Source organism: Hesperophylax consimilis, chromosome 7 (genome assembly GCF_061612785.1).
Source record: "Hesperophylax consimilis isolate HC1 chromosome 7, BYU_Hcon_1.0, whole genome shotgun sequence".
In the NCBI taxonomy this organism is placed as follows: domain Eukaryota; kingdom Metazoa; phylum Arthropoda; class Insecta; order Trichoptera; family Limnephilidae; genus Hesperophylax; species Hesperophylax consimilis.
Window position 1 is genome coordinate 28,246,607 of NC_142842.1, and position 26,198 is coordinate 28,272,804.

General features: G+C 37.4%; 1 protein-coding gene across 4 annotated transcripts; it reads left to right on the forward strand.

Moving 5' to 3' along the window:
* Window positions 1-1,231: 1,231 nt before the first annotated feature.
* On the forward strand, window positions 1,232-15,219 carry LOC149422598 (uncharacterized). Of its 4 annotated transcripts, XM_089633870.1 has the most exons (5): window positions 1,232-1,357; window positions 11,027-11,380; window positions 11,486-12,286; window positions 12,326-12,571; window positions 13,060-15,219. In XM_089633870.1, exons 1-5 carry the CDS (start codon window positions 1,297-1,299, stop codon window positions 14,580-14,582), a joined length of 2,985 nt encoding a protein of 994 aa, XP_089489996.1. In that variant the 5' UTR covers window positions 1,232-1,296; the 3' UTR covers window positions 14,583-15,219. The 4 variants fall into 4 exon arrangements, with proteins under 4 accessions (XP_089489996.1, XP_089489995.1, XP_089489999.1 ...); XM_089633869.1 differs by having other exon boundaries at window positions 11,486-12,571; XM_089633873.1 differs by lacking the exon at window positions 1,232-1,357 and adding an exon at window positions 2,738-2,865 and having other exon boundaries at window positions 11,486-12,571.
* Window positions 15,220-26,198: the final 10,979 nt, after the last annotated feature.

A 26,198-nucleotide genomic window follows, 5' to 3' on the forward strand; every position in this document is an offset into this window, starting at 1 on the left:
ATGGTCACGTGATTTGCCTCCAACCCGTCGAAACCTTGTGAAACCCCATGAAAAAATCAAAATATCCCTAGATTTTGTTCACTTACTCTTTTCCCTAAAAAAATATTTTCTCCCCTAGATCTAGGGAAGTTTCCCTAGACATACCATCACTGGTTCGATGTTGTGAAAACTGCAGTCGGTTTTGCGGGTTTTGCCGCTTCTTTGCATTTGCAGAGAGTTGAACAAATTACGAAAAATTCATGACCTCCGGCGGAACAAAAGAGAACTAAAAAATTTACTTTGGTAAAGTACCTAATATTTTCGATTTCCATTCAAATTCCACTGCCGTTTATTGTCGATATAAACCTTGCCGCGAGGGTCGCAACACTCGCAGCTCTAGAAAAGTGTGTTTCCCTGAAAGAGATTCCAAATACAGCGACATCTTGGGTCCTTTTGTAACGCATAAATCTAAATCATACAGGAAACTGCATACATTTGGTAAACATCATTAATGATCCACGTAAACATCATTGGCGTTAAATATTATTATTATAAAATAAAATAATATTATTACGTCGCGGGTGGGGAAATAGCAAACAGCAGATATATTTTTTTACATAAGTTTATTGCCGCAATCCTAAAATAAGAAAGAAAAAGTATTCTAAATAGCATGATGTTAGGTGTGTGTTATTATTTATTGTTCCCGTCTCCAATCGTGATGTTTTCCTTTGAACTAAAATGTCTACGGAAAATGAACACATTCCGGCCGGACAAGGAGTGAATATATTATGTTATAATAATTAGCGTCAATAATTGACGACCCCTGAGATTATGAGAACAGTAGAACGGTTCTACTAGAACCGTTGAGGTTACTTAATAACATGAGTGAGAAACATTTAAATTGTGCACTCACTTATTATTGAAGTTATGTACCTAAAAAGTCAAAAACATTTTAACTACTACGAAAATACAAATGATTAGATACACTTATATTTCCTACCTACCATTTTAATGTGTCTATCTTTTTGAACTATTAACCTCTTGTTTTTCATTCGAATCCGTAGCTTACTAGTTTGTAGTTGATTCTCAAAATGAAATCCATCAATTTAACCTAACCCATCTGTTCCACACGGCGCGGCAACCGTGACAAAAATGAATTAGACATCACTTACAAAAATAGTACGTATACCTAATAATAATGACATGTTATGTAGGTTTTCAATTAACTTCTACAGATTAGTAGAATATAACCAGAGCAGAGTAGGAATTAGTAGAAGTTTGTGGCCAATCGGATGACAGAATGCGCGTGCTCGTGTCATGTTTTGTATTCTCATCTGGACATTTGCCGAGAAAGGTTGTTGCCGCTTCTACAACTCTGGTAAGTTGTTGTTACTTTTATCTTTGTCTATAGATGTCATGTTTTTGTTGTCTAATTGTCACCATCGTTGATAATATAATATGTACCTAGGTATTTTATCTTTATTCAACAATCTAAATGGGATTTATGATAATAATATTATTGAGGTTATTCTCACATCAACCAAAATGTCGACTTTTAGGATCAACGAAACGTCATTGATCAACGAGGTATTATTTTTGACAGATGAATCATGTTATTTTTATGTTTGGTTGATATAAGTACCTAATAATATGAACTTGTACGATTTCAACAACTGATTAAGGTAGGTCAGGTTAGTATATAGGTAGGTGCTACGTTTTTTTTAGGTTAGGTTATTATTATTCTTTCATTAGTTGGGTTAGGTCACAAATGACAGGGAGGTTAGGTTTTGCCAAATAAGAACACTGTCTTCGTTCAATCTTGGAGTTTGGAGAACGATGTATTTTCTCCAAGTGTTCAGTAATAAAATAACTGTTATTGTTAGGTGGGTAGATACCTATATTATTTTGTTTTGTATTTCCAGTGGTGTAGGTGGTTGAATTATTTTTATTCGTGCTACATTTTTCTATCGTTAATAATCGATTTTTAAGTATCTCCTTTATAAATGTAAAACGACGAATTTAGCCACTTACGTAATTTAATTTTTCAAATGCATGTGCATGTATACCTACCTACATACTTAGGAATTTTTTATCAACATAACCTTTTTATGACTACTTACCTACTATAAAAGGGACGTGAAGTGACGTTTTTTTAGTAAAATCTTATTTCCAATGTTTTGAATAACAAGATACCTACGCCACTGGTGAAATATTATCGGGCGCTCGAACAAAATGAACAAATGGCTTCGAAAACCTTCCATCCGTCATCCGATTTTCGTTGAATATTACCGATGACCAAAGATAATACCCTCTTAGTTTTTATTTATTCAATGAATATTACGATGTAGTTACCTACGCAAAAAACAGACCTAGAAAATCTGTCAAACATGCCGTAAACATCATCGAAATGCCCATAAATATAGGTATATCGGGAGAATCAATCGAAACCCGTTTTTGGTAATGTTATTAAATTGTTGCATTTCTTCACTTATGTCGTGATATTTCCATGCAAAAGTTCAAAGACCAGATCATCAACCTTAATGAGGTCAAATCTAGTTTTTCCGATAAAAAAAAATTACCATCCGAGCTGGTGGTCGCTGGTCTGGTAGTCAGAAGTCCACAATGCACCAATTTCCATAGTTCTGGCTGTGTAACCATAATAACTCCACTCGACCTCCCCCTTCAAACGGCGCTCTCTGTCTCTGTTCGCCGGGCGCGGTGCGAGCGGGACGCCAGCATTGGCGCGCGGTTGCCAGACGTACGCGCGGTCGATACCACGAACCACGGCTACTTTCATTTGTTCTGGGTGGAGCTGATCGCTGGGTCTGTTTACTCCTGCTCATTCTTTTGAAGACCATACCTCATCCGACTCCTGCTCATCATTCGGTAAGAACTTCTTAGCTGGAATATTAACACCTGCCGCTCTTTGTGATAGCATAATCGTTTGCTTCCGCGCGGGATATTTATGCATTACGGCGCTAGATTCCAACATGACAGCTCGTTTGGCTTCTTCCGACATAACGTTGACCCGGAGCCATTTTGATGCTTTAGTCCACTGCGGATTTCACATTATTTTAATGTTTTGAAATATTTACGTTAATCATAATTATTAGATTTTTATCACATCATTTCATTTAAAATATTATAATTATACTTTTTAGAGTATTTTGAAAAAAAAAAAAATTAAGTGGAGGGGGGGGGGGGGGTGTTTAAAAAAACTCCAATTTAATTTAATTTTTTTTAACCTCCCTCGTTTATAATTTACTGTCGGGATAAACAAATCAGACTTTTTTATTTATTTATTTTCTATATGCATTTATTTCAATAATTTTCTTCAAATATTTTGAAATTTTAAATAATTTACTAGTTTAAAACAATCTGTTTTTTTTTCGTATTACTTATGATATGATTTTACTCTTTCATAAATATATTGCGTTATAATTAGTCAACGATCGCTTACATTCAAAGTAAATACCGATCGATACCGAATGTCCGGATTTGGACAAGAATGTAGGATTCCTCTAAAATCTTGTTTGATTCAAGCTTTATCGAATCTGAGCGAAAACTTGTTGACCGCGCCACTCGACTGCAAAACCTTCCTACCTACCTACATACCACTCGTGCCGCGAGCGCCGATTTGAACGGACCAATTGTTATTGACAGCTGTAATGTGACGAGATAAGGATAATAATGTTTTCTAAAATTTAAAACGGCAACATTTTTGAGCATATGATATTTATTTATTTTCCAACTAATATAAAATTTCGGAACTTTTTTCTAAATTCCTAACTACGCATCCTTGTGTTAAAATTATTATAATTATAATTGTCATAATAGCTGAATAATTAAGTGAATTTTTCAATTTTGTATTAATATCACGATTTTTATCTAAATCTTCTGCCAATCAACTTATTTATTACCGCCTATTAATCTGAAAAAACGAGGTCAATGACATTTTTATAATATGACACCATCAAAATGTTCCCGACCCCTGGCTGCCAGCTGTAGAAGTTGGAGCTGTGGCGTGTACTTGGCGGTTTCGCCCGGCAACGGCGTGCTCCTACAGTTTGGCTTCTACCTCTCACCATTTTATTATCTACTCTTTGTAATTCCACTTCCGCGAAATCGCCAAGAGTTAGTTGGCGCATTAGAAAGACCGCCGTTGGAACACTACAGACCTTTTTATTGCGTGGTTTAATTTACTTGCAAATGCCGCAATCGCACGATCCAGCTGACAGAGACTGTGATATTATAATACGTGGCGCTTTAGGTGCTAGAGCGGGAGAGCACGATTTTTTATCATGTAGGCGTTTTCGTGCAACGAAATGAGTAGAAATTTTTCGTTTCGAAGGTCATTCTACATTATTTTTTTATGGAAATTACTATATTTCATAAAAGATTTGTTCCAGGATCGCGATTTCACCCACTAGACGGAAAAAAAACAATCATTAATTAACCTCATTACGTAAATATGACGAAAATGCATTTTGAATTTTACCTCTGTATTGCTAACACATCTAAATGCAATAACATTCGTCATTATCTAAATACATTTACATTAGAATGTTTTTTGTAAAATGTTGTTTCATACTTTATAGATATCTCATAATCAGAGAAAACAAACGGTGACAATAATATTTGATATTCTACTGATCTGTCAATATTCTACTCGTTCTACTGCGGGAACACGCGACTGCGCATGCGCGCGCTTCGCCGTTCTTGTGTTTTCAAGGTATTTGTGAAGAGTGGTCGCTGGCGGACGTGCTAGCGTATTTTTGATATTTATACCATAAAACCAAACCGGTAACCGGAAAAATCGCTGAAGACAAGTCTTGGGAGTAAGTTGATCTCTATTTTGACGAATATATCGCGGAAACCTTTGTCAACCAGCCGTAGCCAACGAAACTAAAAAATACATCTTTGACAACTCCGCTCAAGCTCAAACTCCGGTTGCGTTCACTGAAGTTCGTGAATGCGGTGTTGCCAGCTTTATTACTCAGAGCAGCAACACCGCATTTTCTGTTTTTCGTCCCCGTAATTTCATTTTGGCCTTGGGTAATAATATTAATACAATAAGTATTTATATTGCATTGGTGTTACAGTTTCGTTGCCATTACGAGGTCTTAATTAGATTATTCTAACCTCTAAAACAGATAATTTAAAATCATAATAATTAGAAAAAAAAAAAACGATTTTTACCCATTGTTGTATAGCTTTGATTTTACCTAGTTATTTCGAAAAAATATTTTTATAGGTAACTTTTCTAAACATTTTTGTATATATTTTATTTCCATTTCCATAGAGTGTATTTATGGACATTTTATTTTTTCAATATTTAAAAAAAAAAAAAGTGCAACAAATTTAGGGCCGGTATATCGGTCATTTTAGTATTGGTATCACTAGGCTTATCTTGCCGGGGCTCCCGCCTATCAGAGACCAAGTTGACGGACGTAAATATCTCACATGCCGAGCTTGAAGAGCAACTACTGCAATATCAGCCCTAATAGACTAGTTAGCATTGTTTGATTTCCGTGACTTATTTCAACCCTCCGTGCCCTTTACTACACTAAAATTCTAATATAACATGTTAATCTATTGGCGCGAATACATTTGCGAGCCGAGCCTTGAATTATGGGAAAGGGACGAAGCAACAGCAAATTGCGCGAAACGCCGCTTGCGGTTGCTTCGTTCCTTTCCCATAATTCGAGGCTCGCCTCGCGTTTCGGCTCGGAAATGAATACGCAGCATAATATTTTATATATTTTTGTGAACTGTCTTTGGATTACTCATTATTTTGTTTCGTCCGTAATAACTGATAATTATTTCGTGTAAATGATATTATCGTCTGCGCGACTTCCATTCCTGCCAAGTAATTCTTGGCTTGGAGTTATTTTTCATCCCAGTGGTGCCATTTTGCAAAATTTATCCCGTTATGCTATTGATCAGTTTTCTCTCACTTATGCTGTTATGGCCACCGGTAGTTTCTTCTCTTTTCCTAGATTCCTCTAGTTTTTGTGTCGTTTTCGAGTTGCCGAATTGTAATATTGGTTATTTTATTTATATAAATACACACATTCTGATTGCTTATAATAATTGTGACCTAATAACAACTCTCGGACGTTAACATCATCTCCGTTTTCGGAATCGGATTTATAATTTACAAACTTATTATTGTTTTATTTTATTTTTTATTATCAATATAAAGTTTCTTTTACAGGTTTTTTTTTTCGATGTCTGTCTCACTAGGATAAACCTGTGTCGAGACAGACGTATTTGATACATTAAAAATGTTTTCATATTTTTTGATACATTAAATATTTCACTACATTAAATGACATTGTGAAAAAGATAGAAAATAATAAATAATAATAATAAATGATACATTTGTTAATCAGCATCTAGTTGGAGTACATACTTATGTAGGGATTTTTGTAAAAAAATTTATCATGGATCTGTCTTGGCTGATGATCCAAGATTTGATGTCTGTTTTATATTTCAGAAAAAATTCGTTCAGTCTAATGGCTAGTGGGAGAGCATTATAGCCTTGTTGCAAAATATCTAAAATTTCTCTGGCCAAAAGTTGTTTTAGCGAAAGGGATTTGTAAGAAATTATGTCCTTTTGTTCTAGTATCACGAGCAGTTTGGATATTGTCAAAAGTAGTTTTGTGTTTGAAGAGGTATGTTAGTATGTTTTTGGCATAAAGTTGCCTAATGTCCATAACACAGATTTTCCTAAAGATTTCATCCGAACTGCTTGTGATTGGTAGTTTGAGGATAATCTTTATTATAAGTTTCTGAGCTTTAGATATTGGATCAATGGCGGCAGCGTTTGCTCCTCCCCATGCTATGATACCATACTCTATTAAAGATTGACAAAGTGCATAGTAGATTGTTTTGAGCTGGCTTAGGTTGAGAAAGTTGCGAGTTTGTCTAAAAAAATAAATGAATTTTCTAAGTTTGTTTGCTGTAGAGGTTATATGTTCTTTCCACTTTAAATTGCTATCAAAAATAATACCTAAGTATTTAATTTTAGTTACCTGTTCTAAATAAATAAGTTACGATGATGATATTGTCGCATTATAAGGCTTGCAGGATTCAGGGTTAGGTGAGGTATTTATACGGAATAGAAATGAAATAATGCCTTCCATGTAGATTTGTATGGAAAACGATGTCGCCGCTGACTTAGTAACTTTCGGTTCTAGCCCACTTTTTCGCACTTGCTTGACATTGTACATCACCATCATATTTAAATTTCATAATTATGATGATGAGTGGTAGATACTTTCAGTATCGCCCTGGTGAAATACCACTATTCAGAAACGTTGCTTGAAATGTCTTTAGCCGTGTTAACTGTTCGTTAACCTTCAGCCTCACAACAACAACAACAATTGGGAATGCCATGTCTCACTGGCTCCAGACGGTTGGGAGCAGTTGGTGATCTTGCTTGGTACTCGCATTAAAAATGATACAGTTCTGTTTTTTTTTTAAATAAGCAAAAAATGGTCGAGAACAGTCAATAATATCGTATCACTTAACACACCCACATCGCATTTATTCTGTTATTCTTAATTCTATAATAGGTACTTGCTATAAAATGAAGAAAAAAATAGTCGTCTATAGAATTTATTGACGGCAAAATTTTTGTTTTCCTTGTGTAAAAAAAAATGTTGTCCATATAATTTATTGACGGCAAAAAAAATAATTTTCTTGGTAACAATATTAGTTCATTATTTATTTTCATACAACAGATCTTGAGCAAACTTAATCTGATGCGTAGGTACCTACCTACTCTCGCCTCCGTGGCGTATTTTCGTTCCGTTTTTTACCCATTGTTGTATAGCTATGGTTTTACCTAGTAATTTCGAAAAAAAAAATTATAGGTAGCTTTTCTAAATATTTTTGTATTTTTTTATTTCTATTTCCATAGAGTATATTTAGAGACATTTTATTTTTTCTTTGTCTTTAGCCCTGTACTACGAAAAGGAAGAAAACTTCAGTACTCGCGTTAAATTTACAGAAGTGGTTCCAGCAACCTTTTGACTTGTTCCTCGCTAGTAATGCGTCATTTATCCGCCCGCCGCTGGGCACGGCGTAGTTTAATTTTGAGTAGGTCTCGTAAACATTTTGATTTTTTTTTAAATTTACGTCTACCTACATATATTTCCGAATTATATGTTACTTCATTACTAAGACTGTTAACACTGTGTTAAATTTATTTTGTCAGGTAAATACCATCATTCAAATGCGTTACTTGTTTTTTCTTTTGTTTACAAGAGTTATTACACCTACCTACATTATTAGCGAGTTAATGAAACGTGCCTTATTTCATTTTTTTGATGTCTATACTATTGAAGCGGCTGAAAGATAATCCGCGCGTCACCGTTTAAGAAACTTTGAGAATAAAACCCATTTACAGTAAAGGTTTTATGAATCTTTTTGAAGTTTTACAATAATAGTTCAATATTTTTATTTAAATGAAAATTATAAACGTCTATTTTATTTTTTTAAATTATCTACGCGTTCTCTTTCATCAGGATACAAAAAAGAAGGCCAAATAATAGACAAATAAGCTTAGACAAAATGTTTATAATAAGAGGTGATTAATTAGGTATTATTCTAAAAATAATATTATATTAATATAATATTAATAAAAATATCATCGAACATGATAATTTATGTTGTGGGTGTCTGTCTGTGAGTAACTGTAACTCTGGTTCGGTGAACTCGGTTTTATTTTAATGTACATGTATTTTTTTAAATTGGAACTGAAGGTTTCGAGAATTCTGAAAAGTGATAAAACATAGATAACGCAGTGAGAGTTAGTTGCAATTAAATAGCTAAGCATTGAATGTAGTTGTGTACTGTTATACGCTTCAACCAGCGAGAAACAGCCCTTTGTCTTGTTTACGCCTACTTATTGTCACTAGCGGAATAGGGACAGCAAATGCTTGTAGAATAGTTTTGTTAGGAAGCTTACAGCGTGTCCTATTTATATCGGTTCCAGTTCGATCAGGTGCATAATATCGCGAGTGATATAATCTGAGTTTTCATTATTTTAAGTTCGCGTCGCTATTAATAGATTTAAAATTTTAAAAAAGCCAAGCCAAAGAATTTTTGTAAATTTTACCTGAATTCGATAGGTTTTCAATTTTTTTTTTCGTAATTTCGGTAGGAATAGCATCACTGCTAACACGAGTAAACAATGCCAACAGTTGCTTGGAAAGTGAACGATTACTCGATTAGTCAATGCTCAGACTATAGCCGTCCCACTCTCACTATTGAAGTATACCGGTTGGAATGGATTGCGAAAATAAATTTTAAGCAATCAAAAGGCCCACCGAGAGTCCGAGATCTAAGAACAAGAATGTTATAATTTCACAAAATATAATATAAATGTTATCAATTTACGAGAACGAATTTTTGTTGTTATACGAATACCAAAATCCAAAACATAGAAAACTAAAACTTAATTTCAAAAAAATTTTGATTGGGCCGCAGGTTGAACATGCGTGGTCTAAACCAAACACGCTATATGTAAGTTATGCATCTGTGTGAGTATTGTCATGAAGTCAACTGAGGTTGATAGGCCTATTCCTTACCCGTAATATAATATATTATATATATGCCGTAGAAAGTAAATAAATTTTAACATCAAATTATTTTTATTTTCTATAATTTTCGGTAACTGATAGAAAAAATATTGTTGTTAGTTGCTACTGTAAATATTTTTTTTTGATCATTCTGAAGCAATTGTGCTTGTTCTGATGTGTTCTTTACATAAACTTCCAGCTTCACAAATCCTATAATTATAAGTATCCCCGTAAGGGTCTGCGCTAGTTATATAATAATTAAATTTATTATAAACGTTACGAAATTATAAAAAAAAAACAGAATCAAGGAGCTACCAAGCTAGATAACAAAAAAATATTATGAATGTAGGTATCAAAGCTAAAATGAATTTATGAGGTGTATTTACAAATAAAAAGTGTGATTTTGTTATTAAGAATATTTAATTGGCTATTAAAAGTTTTTCTTATTTTAAATTTATTATTTTCATTTAATTTACTTTTCTTTACCAATGCTCCCATGCTCTATTAAAAAAAATGTAATTTTTACACATTTTTAACACGGCTTTTCTTTTTTTTTAAATAAAAATATTAAAATATATATATTAAGAATTCAGGAGGCCTCAGCGCGGGTAAGCCACCCAGTGAGGCCAACATTACTGGAATGTACCATGAAATGTAAATTATTTTACAAAAAAAAAAAAAAAAATCAAAAATGAATGGCCTAGCCTCTGGGGAACAAACCCGAAATGTATTTAATTAGTTCTAGGTTCAGCTACACTAATAATTTATTTTCTAAAAATTCGCCAATTTAGAATTCGTTATTAGAATTTGAATCTTTTAGGTTAAGTAATAATAGTTATTTACAGTGGGTGGTGCAATTTTTAAGGTTGTTATTTTTTGAAGATGGATTGTAAATACTTCAATGACATTATAAATACGATACTTGCTATACTTCAAGAGACGTACCTGATTTTCTTATTATATCCTGAGCTTATTTGGACTAAAAAATGTACATCACATTTTGTTTTCTGGTGAGTTTTTTCAACAAAAAAATCGTACAAATCAGTATGTATTAGACTGTCAGGGTCGTGGTGGGGTTTGGGTGGTTAACAACACGTGAAGGAATTTTTAGTTTGTTTTGAAAAAAATATATTTTGCCACCTGATACCAATTTTTTTCTAGTACAGTAATATTAATAATCACTGGTTAAAGTGTTAGGTAGGTACGTATCGTACACCCTGTATAGATACAGGTACCTAAATCATTTTAAAGAGGTTCTTGCTTGTGCAGTGTTGGAATTGGAAAAATAATTTTATTATTATCTTGTTTCTGTTACGAATCATTGAAGAAAAAAAATTAGATTAACATTGTTGCGACAATTTATCCACTTTTTCTTTCGAAAATGTGAATCCTTTCTATCGAAAACTACATCTTCTTGAAAAACTGAAAACTAATTAAAAAATCTTTTTTTTTTTCAGAGAAATGCAAAAGATTAAATCCTGGTGCCACTGTTTGTAAAATGCAACTCATACCCGAAATCGGTGTGAAAGTCAGTGATAAATTACCATCTGAAATAACAGACCAAGCTGCCGACATGGAAGTTAGCGAAAATCCCACAGCGCAAAACGCACTCGATGATAAACTTTCTGGAAAAGAAGAAGGGTGCGCTTTGAATGGAATATGCCAAGAAGAAAGTCCGTTTGTAGCGAAACAAGAAAGTAATGCTAATGAGAGCATGGAGGTTGATCAAATAGACGATCCTGTTAAAACTACCACAGAGAAGCAAACTAATCACAAGGAAATTGTTGAAGACGATGCACCTCTGTTGAATGGTAATAATGTACTATTTTGCTTTGTTCTAATTTTTAAGTTATTATTCAGCTTAAAAAATAGTGTACAGTATAAATTTTTTTATCCATGTATATATATTTTTTCAGATGTGATGGTGATGATCGCTGATTTAGACCATGAGTTACTAACCAATGATCACTCTGAAGAAACCAGTAAGAAAATAAGCACGTTAGATGAGATAGAAATGGAAAAATCACTTCTAGCCTCCCCAACTAAAATCGAAGAAATGGACTGTGATGATTTGCCGGTTTGTGATCCCGTTGATGAGGAAGGTGAAGAGCCGCCCAAGAGCCCAATACCCATTGAGGAACCAGTATCTGAAAATTTCATAGACCCTTGTGTTAAACAAGAATTTGTTTCTGACCCAGCTTTTAACGATTCACATAAACCAATTGATGAAGATATTTTGAACATTCCTGAAAAATTTAATACTGGTTTATTGCCAACTGTAAAAATGATTGATTCAAATAATATAGATATAAGAGACAATGTAAGGTCCATCAATGGGATTGTTGATGCAATAGAAATTGAAAGTTCTCAAGAAACACCGCCGATAATCAACAGCCCTAAAGTTAATACTGTCACAACCAATGTCTCTTTTGAAATATCTGATGATGAAATTGATGTAATCAAGAAAAAAGTTGTTGAAGTTGATGGAGTTGAAGTTGTCGAGGAAAAAGCTGATAATGTTGAGCTTGAGGGAAAAGTTAATGAAGATGATAAAGTTGAGGTGGTCAAGGAAAAAGTCATTGAAGATGATAAAGTTGACATTGTTGAAGAAAAAACAATTGAGAATGACAAAGTTGACATTGTTGAAGAAAAAACAATTGAGAATGATAAAGTTGACATTGTTGAAGAAAAAACAATTGAGAATGATATAGTCAAAGGTGTTAAGGAAAAAACAATTGAGAATGATATAGTCAAAGGTGTTAAGGAAAAAATCGCTAAAGATGATGCACTTCCAGAAGTAAAAGATCCTAAGGAAAACGCCATTGAACATGAAAAAGAAGAAAATAAATCTGAGCAGACTATGTGTATAGAAGACGATGATGATGACATTGTTTTAATAGATGATTCAATAAAAGGAGACAAAACAGATATTACAAGTTCAATAAAAAACACCAATGAAAGTGACACTTCGAAAATACTTGATACAATGGAAAAAGACGAAGGTATTTCTATGAAGTCATATATCTTATTTTGTTTAGGCGGTTAGAGGAAAAAAAATTCTTCACATTTATTTACTTTCCTTTAAGGTTTAACTTCTTCAAGTGCCAAAAGTACAATACATTTTATTTGTGGGATTTTTACCTTTGGCACACTACGAAGGTATTAGGTCGCAGGAGCTCGGCATTCCAAAGGTTGAGCGTGCTGTGACAATTTTTTTCATATCTGGGAATAAGTGAATTTTTCTATAGATTTTTTCGGCCTCGTTTTTGGGTTGGCTGTCGTGCATTGTGGAACTTAAAACATTATGTATATTTTTTTTTCCACTAATAATTCCGTTCTTATTGTTAAGAATTTTTTGTGTGATAACAGAATAGTTTCTATTATTTATATTATTTGACTAATTTTACTGCAGAGTTATATTTGTGAAATATGTTATGTTACTAATATTTTACAATTTTACATGTCTAAAGCAATTATATCTAATTTTTAGACTCTACTGGAAAGAAGTCTCCAGGAAGCACTTTGGAAACTAATAATGGAAAAGAAAAAAATACACTAGCCAATGATGAAGAAGTATGCCCTTGGAAATTTATGAAAGAAATTCAACCTCCTTTAGGAGAGATGACTAGAGTAGATTTTGAAGAATTTTGTGTTGTGAAAGTTGTGGAAGGAATAGCAGGTAGAAGTGCACTAAGTGATTTGCGATTAAAGTTGAAAGCATATGAAAAGAGCATGGAGGAGTGGCGGAAAAAAGTTATCAATCTCAATAAACAGAATAAAGATTTACAAATAGTTTTAAAAACTGTTTGTGATGAACAGCAAAAGAGGGCAGTTGAAAAGCCCGTACCTATTAAAATAACTCGATCAGTTGGTTTACAAGTTGGATTCCCTACTATAAATAAAGACAAGATCGAACAAACCAATCCCACCCAAAAAGTTAATGCTCCAACCAGTACACCTGCATCAGCTGCATCTTTAAGAAGTAGAGGAAGACCTTCCAAAGCAAATATACCTAGTGTTACTAATTCTACCCCTACAATCAGTCCAATTGCACCACAAAAGTCAACACCAGTCAAAAAGAACAACAACGTGCCCATCCCTCGTCTGGTACCCACTACTTCATCATTGTCCAATTCTCCAAAAGCCACTGCTAAAACCCAACCAAGTGCTCCGTTGGCTGTCGGTAATGGTCTGCTCAAATCAGCCCTTTCAAACGATATCAAACCGATTGCAGAGAAGCGGTCAGCTATACAATCCATAGATCTAACTGATGATGAGCCTCCTGCCAAGCAAATTGCCTTGAAAACACCGGCCAGATCACCTCAGCAGGCATTCAGACCGGTCAATACACAGCAACTTACCAATCCTAATCCCAGGGTTACAACGTATGTTGTGAATGCCGGTCTTTCAGGTAGTGCAGGTCCACGCCAGGTGTTTATCCCTATCTCTGCCCAAGGTCAACCTGTTGGCCCCAATACTGTGATGGTACCACGGAAAATGTTGGCTAATAAAAATACTCAAGGAATTAGAAATTTCGGTCCGCTTTCTCAACAGAATCAAGCAATTCGAATTGGTCAAGCTATTCCCATTAGACCAAACAATATGTTCACTAATGCTTATCAACATCCCGCCCCATTACCCCAATCCATCAATTCTAAATCTCTTATGAATTCGGGATTTAAATGGATTCCCCCAAAGCCATCATTGAAGATTGCTCGAGTGGACAATGGTATTGTAATATCTTGGGAGATGGAAGATTTTTCAGAATCTCAACATGAGATAATTGCGAGTTATCAAATATATGCTTACCAAGAAGCCTCAACTCAACCAAGTACAGATTTATGGAAAAAGATTGGTGACGTGAAAGCCCTTCCCCTTCCAATGGCATGTACGCTAACTCATTTTATGGCCGGCTTCAAGTATTACTTTGCCGTGCGGGCCATCGATATCCACAGGAGGGTAGGCCCCTTTAGTTCTCCTGGAAATATTATGTTGCTAAACAATAAATCATAAGTCAGGAACAATGAAGTGCGAAAATTGAGATATGTATTATGCATTTAACATTATTATTGTGCTGCTGAACAGTTTTGATACTATGATTGTAATTTACCTAATTAGTACTTGTAGTCATCATTTTAAATAGGTAGGTACTATGATGTATGTTAGGTTATTTATTTTAGTAAATTTTGACTGAGATGTATTTGTTAATTATTGTTTTATATGTTTCATTAAACCTAGGTATTTTATATGTTAACTAACACGGCATTGTGCTGCAGGAACAAAAATAATGTGTGTGCTCCTCTTAAAAAGTGTCAATAGGTTTATAGATTTAAATCTTTTTAACTACAACCATAATTAAAATCGAAACATTATTAGTTAATTAAATTATTTGAGAAAAAATATTCTGTTTTAATAAGGCAGTCTGCAGACAACAGAATTTAGCTGCGGCGACAGTTGCGTAGCAACAGTTAAAGGCATAAAAATCCATTACGGTATATGGAGGTACAGTATGTACATGAGCGACAAAACTTTTTTGGAATTTGTATAAATTTTGGAATAGTTTCCGACTGCCGCAGCAACTAAAGTCTTTCGTCTGCGCGCAGCCTACGTAATAAATAATGTTTTACTGATTTCAAATATTATAGTAGAAATGGAAATAAATTTTTAAAAACTCTGTTGTATTTATTCTTCTTTTAAACTAAATATTAATATCACAGGCTTACACTAGGTTACAACCACCTCGCGATAAAGCAGTTATGCAGGATGCAGAGATACCACTGTCAAGTTTTTGTACCCTCTGTTCATGTCTGCACCATCTTTCCCGCCACCAATACATCTTTCATTCTACATTTCCCGTAATAGAAACCATAGATATCGAAGAGCTAATCGAAACCCACAAAGAAAACTTATTGAAGGCAAAAATTAATGGAAACGCACAAAGCTAATATTTTGCCAGCGATTAGTGAAAATACAACCAATGATATAGCACCCGATCCACCAGTTTAAACGTAGGAAACTAAAGAGCTTGCATTCAGTTTATATAGAAGGTGTGACAAGGGCCGGCCCCGAGCCAACGCGGCGCCTAGCATGGGTAAAATGTTGATGCCCCTTATCAAAATCAGTAGATGCTTAGGCGGGTATTCAATAATATTCGGATGATTTGTATTTTTGTGTAGCGCTGTTTTAGTGAAAAATAATCTCAAAGGCGATATGTTAGGTGCTGCGCCTTGATGATTCGGCGCTCAGAGCAGACTGCTCCAATTGCACCAGAATAGGACCGGCCCTGGGTGTGATGAGAAGTTACTGGCAGACTTTAACCTATTCCTGAGCTTATTTGAAGTTAAAAACATAGATGTCTTTTTGCTGTCCAGTGAAATTTTTCTCATGAACAAAATTATATTTGTCACTGGTTACAAGATAAAGCAAAAGGCGCCTCAACCATTACTGTCGAATATTGCAAGAATAGGACGGGGCAATTCACCTGATACCTGAATTACATCAATAATTTTTAATCCATATATTCTCAGGAATCAAAGATTAAAATTCTGCGAGGTACTTGATTACATCTGTATACTTTATTATTTAGATAATGGTCAACTAGCTTTACACAGCAACACTTTGTGATAAAATCACCTGGATGGGTACATTTCAGCTAGTTATTAATATGGAGAATATTAAATAATAAAGAAATCTCTTAATAATAATGAGTCCATTGGTATAAACAAAAAATATTTTCTTACAGTCCCATCTTAGATAATATATGTTCCCATTCAACATCCGTTCCATCCCCTCCCCCGTCTCTTCACTAATCCCTAGTCACGTCTCCACCCCTACATCAACAGTTAATAATATATGTTCTCCGATTATTTTGTAATTAAAATCTTTTTGTTCAACTTTTTTATTCCAGCATGACTAGGAGGATAGTGCAATCCCAATTTATATAGATATATATATACCACTATGTATATTAAAGAGAAAAATAAGAACAATGAAAAAAACATAAGAGATACTCCTAATGATAGCATAAAATCAAAAAATTACTTAAATTAAATTAAAGGATCGTCCATCAAAGAATCATTTGCCGTGTCGTCTGCATCCATCACTCATTAAGTGGAGAGCCACTCGGAAGCAACCACGACGATGACGTTTGTTGATTTCATGCCCTGCCCCAGAAGCCGGCTGGTCGGTTGTGAAGCAAGGCGGGGAATGAGTTAAATTAGTACGTGTTGTGTCCTGAGGAAGGAACGGTTGTTCTCAAAGCGGTCGGTGTTGGTATAAAAAATATGTTGGTTCGAACAAAGTAATATTGTTCAATTTATTTATTATGGCACCACATAGCCACATATAAAATTTAAAAAAATCAAAAGTATAGATTTATAAAGACACTGATGAAGACAGAGAGGACACAGTAAGAGGATTTTGCTTACTACTCAAGACATAGGTATGAATTTAAAAAAAAAATCACTTATGTAAAAGTATGGGGAATGACAATTCACAATACAACTACTTTTTCATGAAACTCATTATGGTCATAACCTTGGGTTGCAACCTATCTCTTGTATATCTGTATTATATCCTGAAAAAAAAACTACAAAATGATAAAATTTTTGCTATTTCAAAATAAATAATTTATTCAACTATCTTCATTTCTTTTTTCAAATACAATTTTGAATTAATTATCCCTTTAAAAATTGATCTTTCCTTTTTAGTAATGAAATTTGTGGGCTTACGCTTATTGAACTAACATGAGAGTATGTAACTGTTTGCGATTCATTCCTGCCCATCACTACCGCTCCACTGGCACCCGTATATGGATATACCCCATGGGCTTCGGCAGGGAGGGGGGGGGCGGCTGCCCCTTCCTAGACAAATTGGTGAACAATAAAAAAACGAATGGAAAAAAGACGTTCGTAACTGTCGCCAAAACTGCAAAATGTTTTTTTTTAATAAATGTGACAATACAGATATAAACATAACTCGTCATCTCGGTCGGGGCAGGACTTCCTTTTAAACCCGAGAGGTCTCAGCCTAGAGCTCTAACCGACCAAGAACCAATTTTTATTTTATTTTTTAATATGAATTCCGCACTGGAGGTCCCGATGGGAAATAAGTACCTTAAATCATAATATTGTATTTCATCTTTGAGGTTGCTGTGAAAATGGTACACATTGAGGACACAGGACTAAATATTTTCTACTGTCGTGTAAATGGAAAACTTTTTTGTGCAATGGTTGAGGACTTAGTAAGCTATGGTTTTATCTTGCGACGCCTGGGTGGGAATCCGACGCATTTGTTCACTCGGCTACTAACAGGTTAAGCTGGTATGTTTTAAATAGTACTCAAATATTTCTGTTTAAGAAAATACTAAAGAAGTTTTATCTAAATATCGATACTGGTCTCCAAAATACAAAAATCGAAAGCATTTATTGGTTAGGGCTTCGACCAAGAAAATTTTTTCCCTTCGGCGCTTTTTTCGTGAATATTATTATTCATATTCCACTCCCTTCACCCACACCACATAAGTACCCCGAAGGAAACCATGGAAAAAAATTATCGTCTTTTTTATTTATTTGTAACTTATTTTCCACTCCTCCCGCTCTTATCACTTATTCCACTTGAGGATGTCATAGTTACACAGGGCTCCGAGATTGTTGAGAAATTGGGACTGACGTGTGGTATTTACAATTATTTTTAATTAGTATTTGAAATTTTTTCTAATATCAATGTAGTTAATCTATACATGAAAAAAATATATAAACCCCGAGCAACGCCGGGGACACGTCAGCTTGCATGTAAATATTTGTAGTTTATTATAATTACTTCTTTGTTCCTTCCTTGTAAGCTCTATCCCCCCATTACTTTCGAAACTTTTTTGTTGTTGTAATGAAGTTAATTTTTCTGGACTTCTACGGTCAGTCAGAATTTGAACAATTCCTCAAATTTCAAAGTTAATTTTTAAGTTCTGTTTTTATTTAATTTTGGTTAAACAACTAGCATTAATATAATAATAGAACTTAAATGGGACTTTCACAGAACCCAAAAATGAATGTTCAAATTCTGTGAAACGACCCATCCTTAAAAAATTTCAGGATTGAGATTACTAATAATAAATAATATCCTAATCGAGAATGTTGTGAGTAAAGTTTCAACCTCTTTGCAGTATTGCACTATAATCAGGTGTGGCGAACCTTTTTGGGCCCGCGTGCCAAAAATCCTCAAATATTATTTCTAGTTTGTGTGGCGTGCCCAAGCTGTAAAAAAAATATAGAATAGATAAAATAAAAAAAGTTTTTTTTTTTCTTAATTTTATTCATAAGCTTAAAAATCACAATAGAGTTTCATAAAAATAAAGTCATAATCAATAAATGTACATATTATTTATTTATCAATGAGATTTTTGCTGTTGTACATTCGATGACAAATTCTTAATATCTGGATCATATTTCGTCACTTTTAGTAACACACACGACTAACTGGATTCATCAGTCATTCTCGTTCTTGAATCACATTTTATGAAATTCATTTCTGAAAATAATGACTCACAAGCATATGTAGAAGAGAAAATTGATAATATTGCTCTCGCTAGTTTTTTTGAATCGCTAAAGATTTCTGAATTTTCCAAGTTCTCATTATTTCTTATTCTGCATTTTTATTATTTATGTCCGTTAAGCGATCGCTTTCAATTATTTCCAAATCATTTCTCAAATCAACAAATTTTTGTTTCCATGGCGAACTCGATTGGAATTCGATAAATTGCATTTCAAAATCTTCTAGATTTAGCCACTCGAAAATCTCCAAATTGAGGTCATCTGCTGATAGTGTATCTGGATATAAAATAAATTTTGATATGTTTTCAAATCTCCTGAATTGTTTGAATCTTGAAGAAAACTCGTTGATTATCGATTGAATAACTACAGAAAATTCTTGTGTTAATTTGATTTGATCTGGCTTTTCTTCTGCAAAAAGTTTTTTTGTATTTGGGAAATATTTGAAGGTGTTAGATACAATGTCACGATCAAAAATTTGTAATTTAGCTTGAAATTCATATAACCATAATGTTTTTGTTAACGCCTTGCAAATTAATATTTAATTCATTTAAATGTAAGCACAAATCAGTAAAAAAAACATAAATTTTGAAAGCCATTCGAGGTCTAGTAACTCATTATATTTTTCAATGAGATTCTCATTTATTAAAAAAAGCCTAACTTCTTCCAAACACTCAACGAATCAACAGAATGACTGTTACATTTGAAAAGAAAAGAAGAATATGAACGATTGTTCAGATATTTTTGAAACAACTGGTCAAATCAAAAAAAAAGTATTTTTTAAACTTAAAAATTAAAAAAAAAAAAATTGAACTTGGAAATCGTTAGTGTGCCATCCAAATGATCAAACGTGCCACCTCGGGCACGCGTGCCCTAGGTTCGCCACACCTGCACTATAATATGCTAGTCATCATAAATATACCACTCTCCAGGGCTAGCATTACACTTGTAAGTTTGTTCGTAAATTTACGACTTCTAGCCAATGGGCATCTTGCATTTTGAAAATCCAATGTGCCCATTGGCTAGAAGTCGTAAATTTACGAAAAAACTTACAAGTGTAATGCTAGCCTGTTATAACTCTACTTAAGGGAAGTTAATAATTAATATTATTCAGGTAAAAGATAAGGAGGAACGAGTACAAAAAAAAAGAAGTTACTTAAGTTCGAACACGATTAAAATTTATTAAAAAAAATGTATAAAGAAGGGTTAGTCTTAATCTAGCTTAATGATAGTTTTAAATTGTAATTCTTAAAATTAATTGTCCTTTTTCTTAATCCTAAATTATTGTTCATTCAATGTCTTAAAAGTTGGGTCACGTTACGAGAAAAATATGCAAAAATTGTTCAGGCACTTCCCTTTACGATGATTCTGGAACCGCGTACTCCACGTTCGCACTTATCACTGATACACAAAAAGCGGCAACTTGGGCTGGTTCCGAAGGGCGGAATCAGTTCAGCTTGGGCCACGGCTCCGAAGGGCGGAGTCGGCAGGCAGCGACTTCTGAGAGGGCAGCTTCCTGGGCGGAAGTCTGGCGACCACTCTGGCTTCCTGGGCGGAAGTTCGCGGGGTTACGGGAGAAGCCTCAGTGACCGCTCCAAGGGGGGGAGGGCAAGAGGTTTCTCGGCGGACGCGAGATGGTGACTCCTGAGAGGCGAGAGCGTGACTGGCAGAGCTGAATCAGTTGTATCCACCCGCGCGATCCGGCGACTGTGGCACGCCTGTGGTGCCGTGCTGGAACTATCGTGGTTCCGCTTTACACCACTTCGGTGCGTCTTCTCGAGTCCGTGGCGCTGGCATCGCCATTCTCACCGCTAGATTGCGCTGTCTGGCTGATTCCGATTAACTAACGGTTCAAAATCTTAATTTATATTTAAGTATCTTAACATTATGCATGCATACACATAATTAATATCTGGTTGCAATTAAATTTCTAATCTAAGTTGACAATTACTCTTACATCTAGATTTATACTTAATGTTCAATATTTTAAAATTACGTTTTTAAATATGACCTTCAAACAATTACAATTTAGCCCAGCCTTGGGCGAAGGTTTGTTTTATTGCCGGGTCGCTGGCTTAACGTTCCCATTTCAGAATTACTACTTAATGAGGGTCTAGAGATAAATCTGCCGACTAATGGGTGTATTGCTTGAGTTGGCTTTCTAAATTTTTATTGCGATTTCCGGCAAGGCTCTTTACTAAATACTTAAGGTCTAATAATATCCGACTGCCGCCTCCGTCTGCGTGTAAAATCACAGTCACAGATGCAGGCGCACGTGTTTGCTTTGGCCTTTCTGTGAATTCAAGTCACATGGATACCTAGGGACATATCAATCGCCCCCGGTTTGTTTGACTTGAATTCACAGGGAGATTATAATTAACTTATTAGCTATTATTAACTTTACTATTGCTACGATATTAACCTAACAACCTAAATTTACATTATTATGATATTGATATTGGCATAAGTTATATAAAAAACTAGGTATCGCTTGGCGTCTGTCCTTCTGGCCTGGGTGCTGGACGCAGTTGGTCCGCGTGTACCTTACATGGTTTCCCTCTGCGTTCGATCCAGTAGATATTGCCTCGGCCTGTAGGTATTAGAATTTTATGAGGTCCACTCCACGTGGGGGCAAAACCCGCGTGGAATCCCGCTGCCAGGTCTGATTGAGGGTGTTCCCTCATAAAGACCTTTTGACCCGTCTCGTAGTTAGATCTCTCTTCAACCGGCGGGGCATAGCCCTCACTGTAATTTCGTTGGGAGTCCCTGATTGCTTGGTCTTGTTCTGCGCGCTGGCGTGCGGTACTTGCCGGGTTCGTAAATTCATCAGACGTGTGCACCATCCACTCGCCGGGTCGGGGGAGGTCGTAACCTAGAAGAGCTTGGCTAGGTGTTATCCCTGTGGCGGCGTTCTGGCGGCCACGCAGGGCCCCGAGGAGCGTGGGTATATGGGTATCCCATTGCGCGTGAGCCTGTCCTTGAAGGTAGATTCGTAATCCTTTTTTTATTTCTTGATTGCGCCGTTCCGTAACGTTTGCTCGGGCGTGGTATATGGCTGTAGTCCAATGCAGGCATTGCCAACGCTCGATGGCTTGGCTCCACAAGGCGTTTCTGAACTGGGGACCGTTGTCGGTGAGCAAGGCTCGAGGGTAACCGAATCGGTTGAAAACCTCTGTCTCTAACAGCGTTACTAACTGCGGGGCTTTACTCGAACGAATCGGGAAGGCTTCAACCCATCTAGTGAAGAGATCCGTAACCACTAAGATGAATCGTTTCCCTCTGGCGGTCGTGGGATATGGTCCCATCAAGTCGATGGCCACGAGTTCGAACGGATTTGAAGCTTGGGTACTGCCAAAAGGAGCCGCGGGGCGTCTTGGCCGGGCTCGTGTAGTTAAGCACACCATGCATGCTTGAACATGTTTTTCTACATCAGTGCGCATGTTAGGCCAGAAATAGTGGGCTTGAGCCGCCCTAAGGGTCTCCCTTGCTCCCGGGTGTCCGGCCACAGAACTATTATGGTAGGCGGTGATAACTTTGCTAATCATACTGGTTGGTACTACCAACTGGGGCTCGTTGTGGTTCCTTCTTCTCCAGAGGTAATCGCCCATTCGCTCGTAACTTCGCATGTAGCGACGATCTTGTGCACTGGGAGCATGTCGTGCGCTAATTTGGCGTAGCCGCCTAAGTTTATGTTGAGTTTCTGGGTCCGTTCTCTGTCGTTCTCTGATTTCTTCTGTTAAGGCTAAGTTGATCGGCGTGTCATTGCTCTCCCGGTCCTGGCCTTCCACCTCCTGGAGTGGGGAGTCGCTCTCCTGAGCGACTTCCACGTGCATCACCTGAGCACCTGATTCTTCAGTGCCGCAGTCGCGCGTGGGGTACATCATTCGGTCCAATTCCTCTATGTCGGGATTTATGTACGTATCGCTGGGCTGGCGAGATAAGGCATCGGGTAATTCATTATTCCTCCCTGGGCAATGTTCCAGCGTGAAGTCGAACTCCTGAAGAAGCAACGCCCAGCGCATCAGTTTGGCTCGTTGGTCCTTAGCGTTATGCAGCCACGTTAGAGCCTGGTTATCAGTCCGAAGTCTGAAGTGTCTACCTTCGATATATGGCCTATATCGCTTGATCGCCCATACAGCTGCCAACGCTTCTTGTTCGTTTGAGTGTAGACGTTGTTCGGCTTCAGTAAACTTTGCACTAGCGTAGGAAATAACGTCTCTCCCTCCATCTGGGCGGGAATGGTACATCACAGCCGATATTCCAAACTTACTCGCATCCGTTTGAATAATAAATTCTCGGCTAAAATCCGGTCGAGCCAGCGTGAGCGGGCCACTAAGCGCTTTTTGGATCCTCTTCATGGCATCCTGGGCGGCTGGGGTCCAACGGAAGTTCCTACGTGTGTTAAGCAGGTCTGTCATTGGGGATGCTAGCTCCGAAAATCGAGGGACGTACTCCCGCAGCCAGTTGCATAATCCTAAAAATCCTCTTAGCTCTTTTCGTGTCCGGGGAGGCGTGGCGGCAGCTATCGCTTGCTCATGAATAGGTTGTGGTTGGTTACCCCTGGCGCTGACCGTATGGCCTAAATAATCGATTTTTTTAGCGATTAGGTTGCATTTTTTTGGGGCACAACGGAGCCCAAAGTGTTGGAGTCGTTCGAAGACCAGCCTCAGGTGGTACAGGTGACTTTGTAAGTCGGGAGAGAATATCACAACATCGTCAATATAAACCATGCAAAATTCTCTAAGGTAGCCGGCAAGTACCTCTTGACTCATTTGACGTTGAAACGTTCCTGGGGCGCCCTTGAGCCCGAAAGGCATAACTCTAAATTGGTAACATGCACCATCAGGGGTAGCAAACGCAGTCAGGTGCTTCGATTCTGGGTCCATCGGCACCTGCCAATAACCCTTCGTTAAATCTAAGGTGGTGAACACCTTGGCTGTCCCGAGATCCTTTAGTGTTTCGTGGATAATAGGTAGTGGTGATATTTCTCCTTCGGTAACGTCGTTCAAACGACGATAATCAATGCAAAATCGGAATCCATTCCGTCCCTTCCGGGGAGCCATCACGACGGGGAAGCAATATGGCGATCTACTGGCTTCTATCACTCCATCCGCCAGCATTCCTTCTAGCTGATCGTATAACGCTTTCTTCTTTGCATCGGACAACCGGTGCGGGGCAATGCGAATTGGGTTTTTATCCTTTAGGTGAATGACATGTGGTTGCAGAGGCGCTGGCCCTGCATATGGCCGGAAAAGCTCTTCGAATTCAGTCAATAAATTGGTAACTGCCCGTTTCTGGGCGTCGGGGAGGTTAGGTATCTCCGGCAGTTCAGCATTCCCTTGACTGGTTGGCTGGCGTCGTGGGATTAGGTGAGTACTCAGCCGTTCGCCACGGCCAAAGTGCAAACATCCCCTGTAGAAGTCCACCACGGCTCTCTGAGCGGTAAGCCAAGCGTTTCCTAAGATTAGGGCTTCCCGTAATCCGTCTATAACCAAGAAATTATCTTCGAGCTCCCTTTCCTGTATGGTCCAGTGCAGTGTTGTCTTCGCTAAAATAGCCATTGACGCGGATGCGTGGGCCAAGTTTATTGTGTTAAGCGATGATTTCTCGCATTTATCGACTGAAACTAGTTCGGCCCTTACGAGGTTATGGGAGGCTGCCGAATCGATGAGTGCTTCGAAATCTCGCCCTTGAATCTTAACTCGAATACGAGGCATGAGGGTAACACATTCGGCTGTTGCTGTGTTGCACGTTGGATATGTGGAATGAGTTTCCATCTCGGGCATATTTGATACTATGACCGCTTGGTTAGGTATATCTGGGCTGTACGTACTTATTAGCGGCGGCACGTGGTTAAACTCATGTTGCGTAATATTCGTCAGAAGTGCGCGTTGGGTGTTTTCTTGCAATATATCGGGTGCTCCGTCTAACGTAGTAGAGACTGAGTACATATCCAGGCCACTTGGCCCGGCCAGCGGCTCTTGAGGTGTGAAATTAAATTGCGCAATAGTAAAGGCATTATCCGGTGTAATGGGCGCGCGCGTGTGAGGTGGGGGTTCCCTGACTGGAACGTAGGCAAAGGAACATTGAGGAGACTCTTGAGTGGTTTGTGGTCCAGTTCGCCCTTCTCGTGGGGTACGCTGGTAAAAATCTGGGGGCCCTAGGCGCGACGTTGTCCGACCTGTTCGGCGCCCGGGCTCTGCCAGTTTCCCGCCCTGCGGGGCAGACGTTCTGGGCAATCTCTATTCCAATGTCTCCCTGGACAAAATTGACACCAGGGGTCTAGCGGTTCTCTTCTATCGCGGTCGTTACCGCGTCTATCTCCCCTTTCCTGAGGTTGGGGTGGCGGCGTACGGAATAGTGGCTCCTTTGGAAAATCTATGAGGTTAACACGCGAGGTAAGAGTCTCCATCGTGTAAGCCCCGAAGATAAGGCCCGCCTCCAGCAGTTCCCTGTAGCGGGGCGTCATCAGCCCTATCAGCTCTGGGCACAACTCGTCCATGCCCGCTTGTCCAAAAACGCGTTCGTAAACGGCTCGCTTCCGTCGTAAGAAGCATACGCCACTCTCGTTGCTCCGTTGTTGATCCCCATACAACGTGACAATGAGCGATGTTCTGGCTCCATCTACGCCGTAGCGCCTGCGTAGCTGGGCTGTAAAATCTTCCCAACTCCACCGTCCGCGTGAATGTGGCAGCCACCATTTTTGCGCTTCCCCTTGCAACCTGTTAACTGCCTTCTCGACCTTCGTTGCAGGTGAGCAGCTTGTACAATTAAAATACTCCTCGCACGCGGAAATAAATACTTCCGGATCTTCTTCCGCTAGACCTCCAAATCGGTCTTCAAGAAGTCTTGGTTGGCACGTGGTCTGACCCTTGTTCTCCATTCTTGGGGGAGGCTGTGGGAGAGTTTCTACCGCTCCTGCCGCCTGACTAACTTCTGCTGTGGCCGCTCGCGTAGTCCGGGTGCTAGCTGACGCCATTGTTCAAAATATTCTAAATTGTCTAAAATTAAAATCTATTCCTAAATTTTAAAAATATATATACTTAATTTAATTTTCAAAAATCTATACCGAAATTAATAAAAA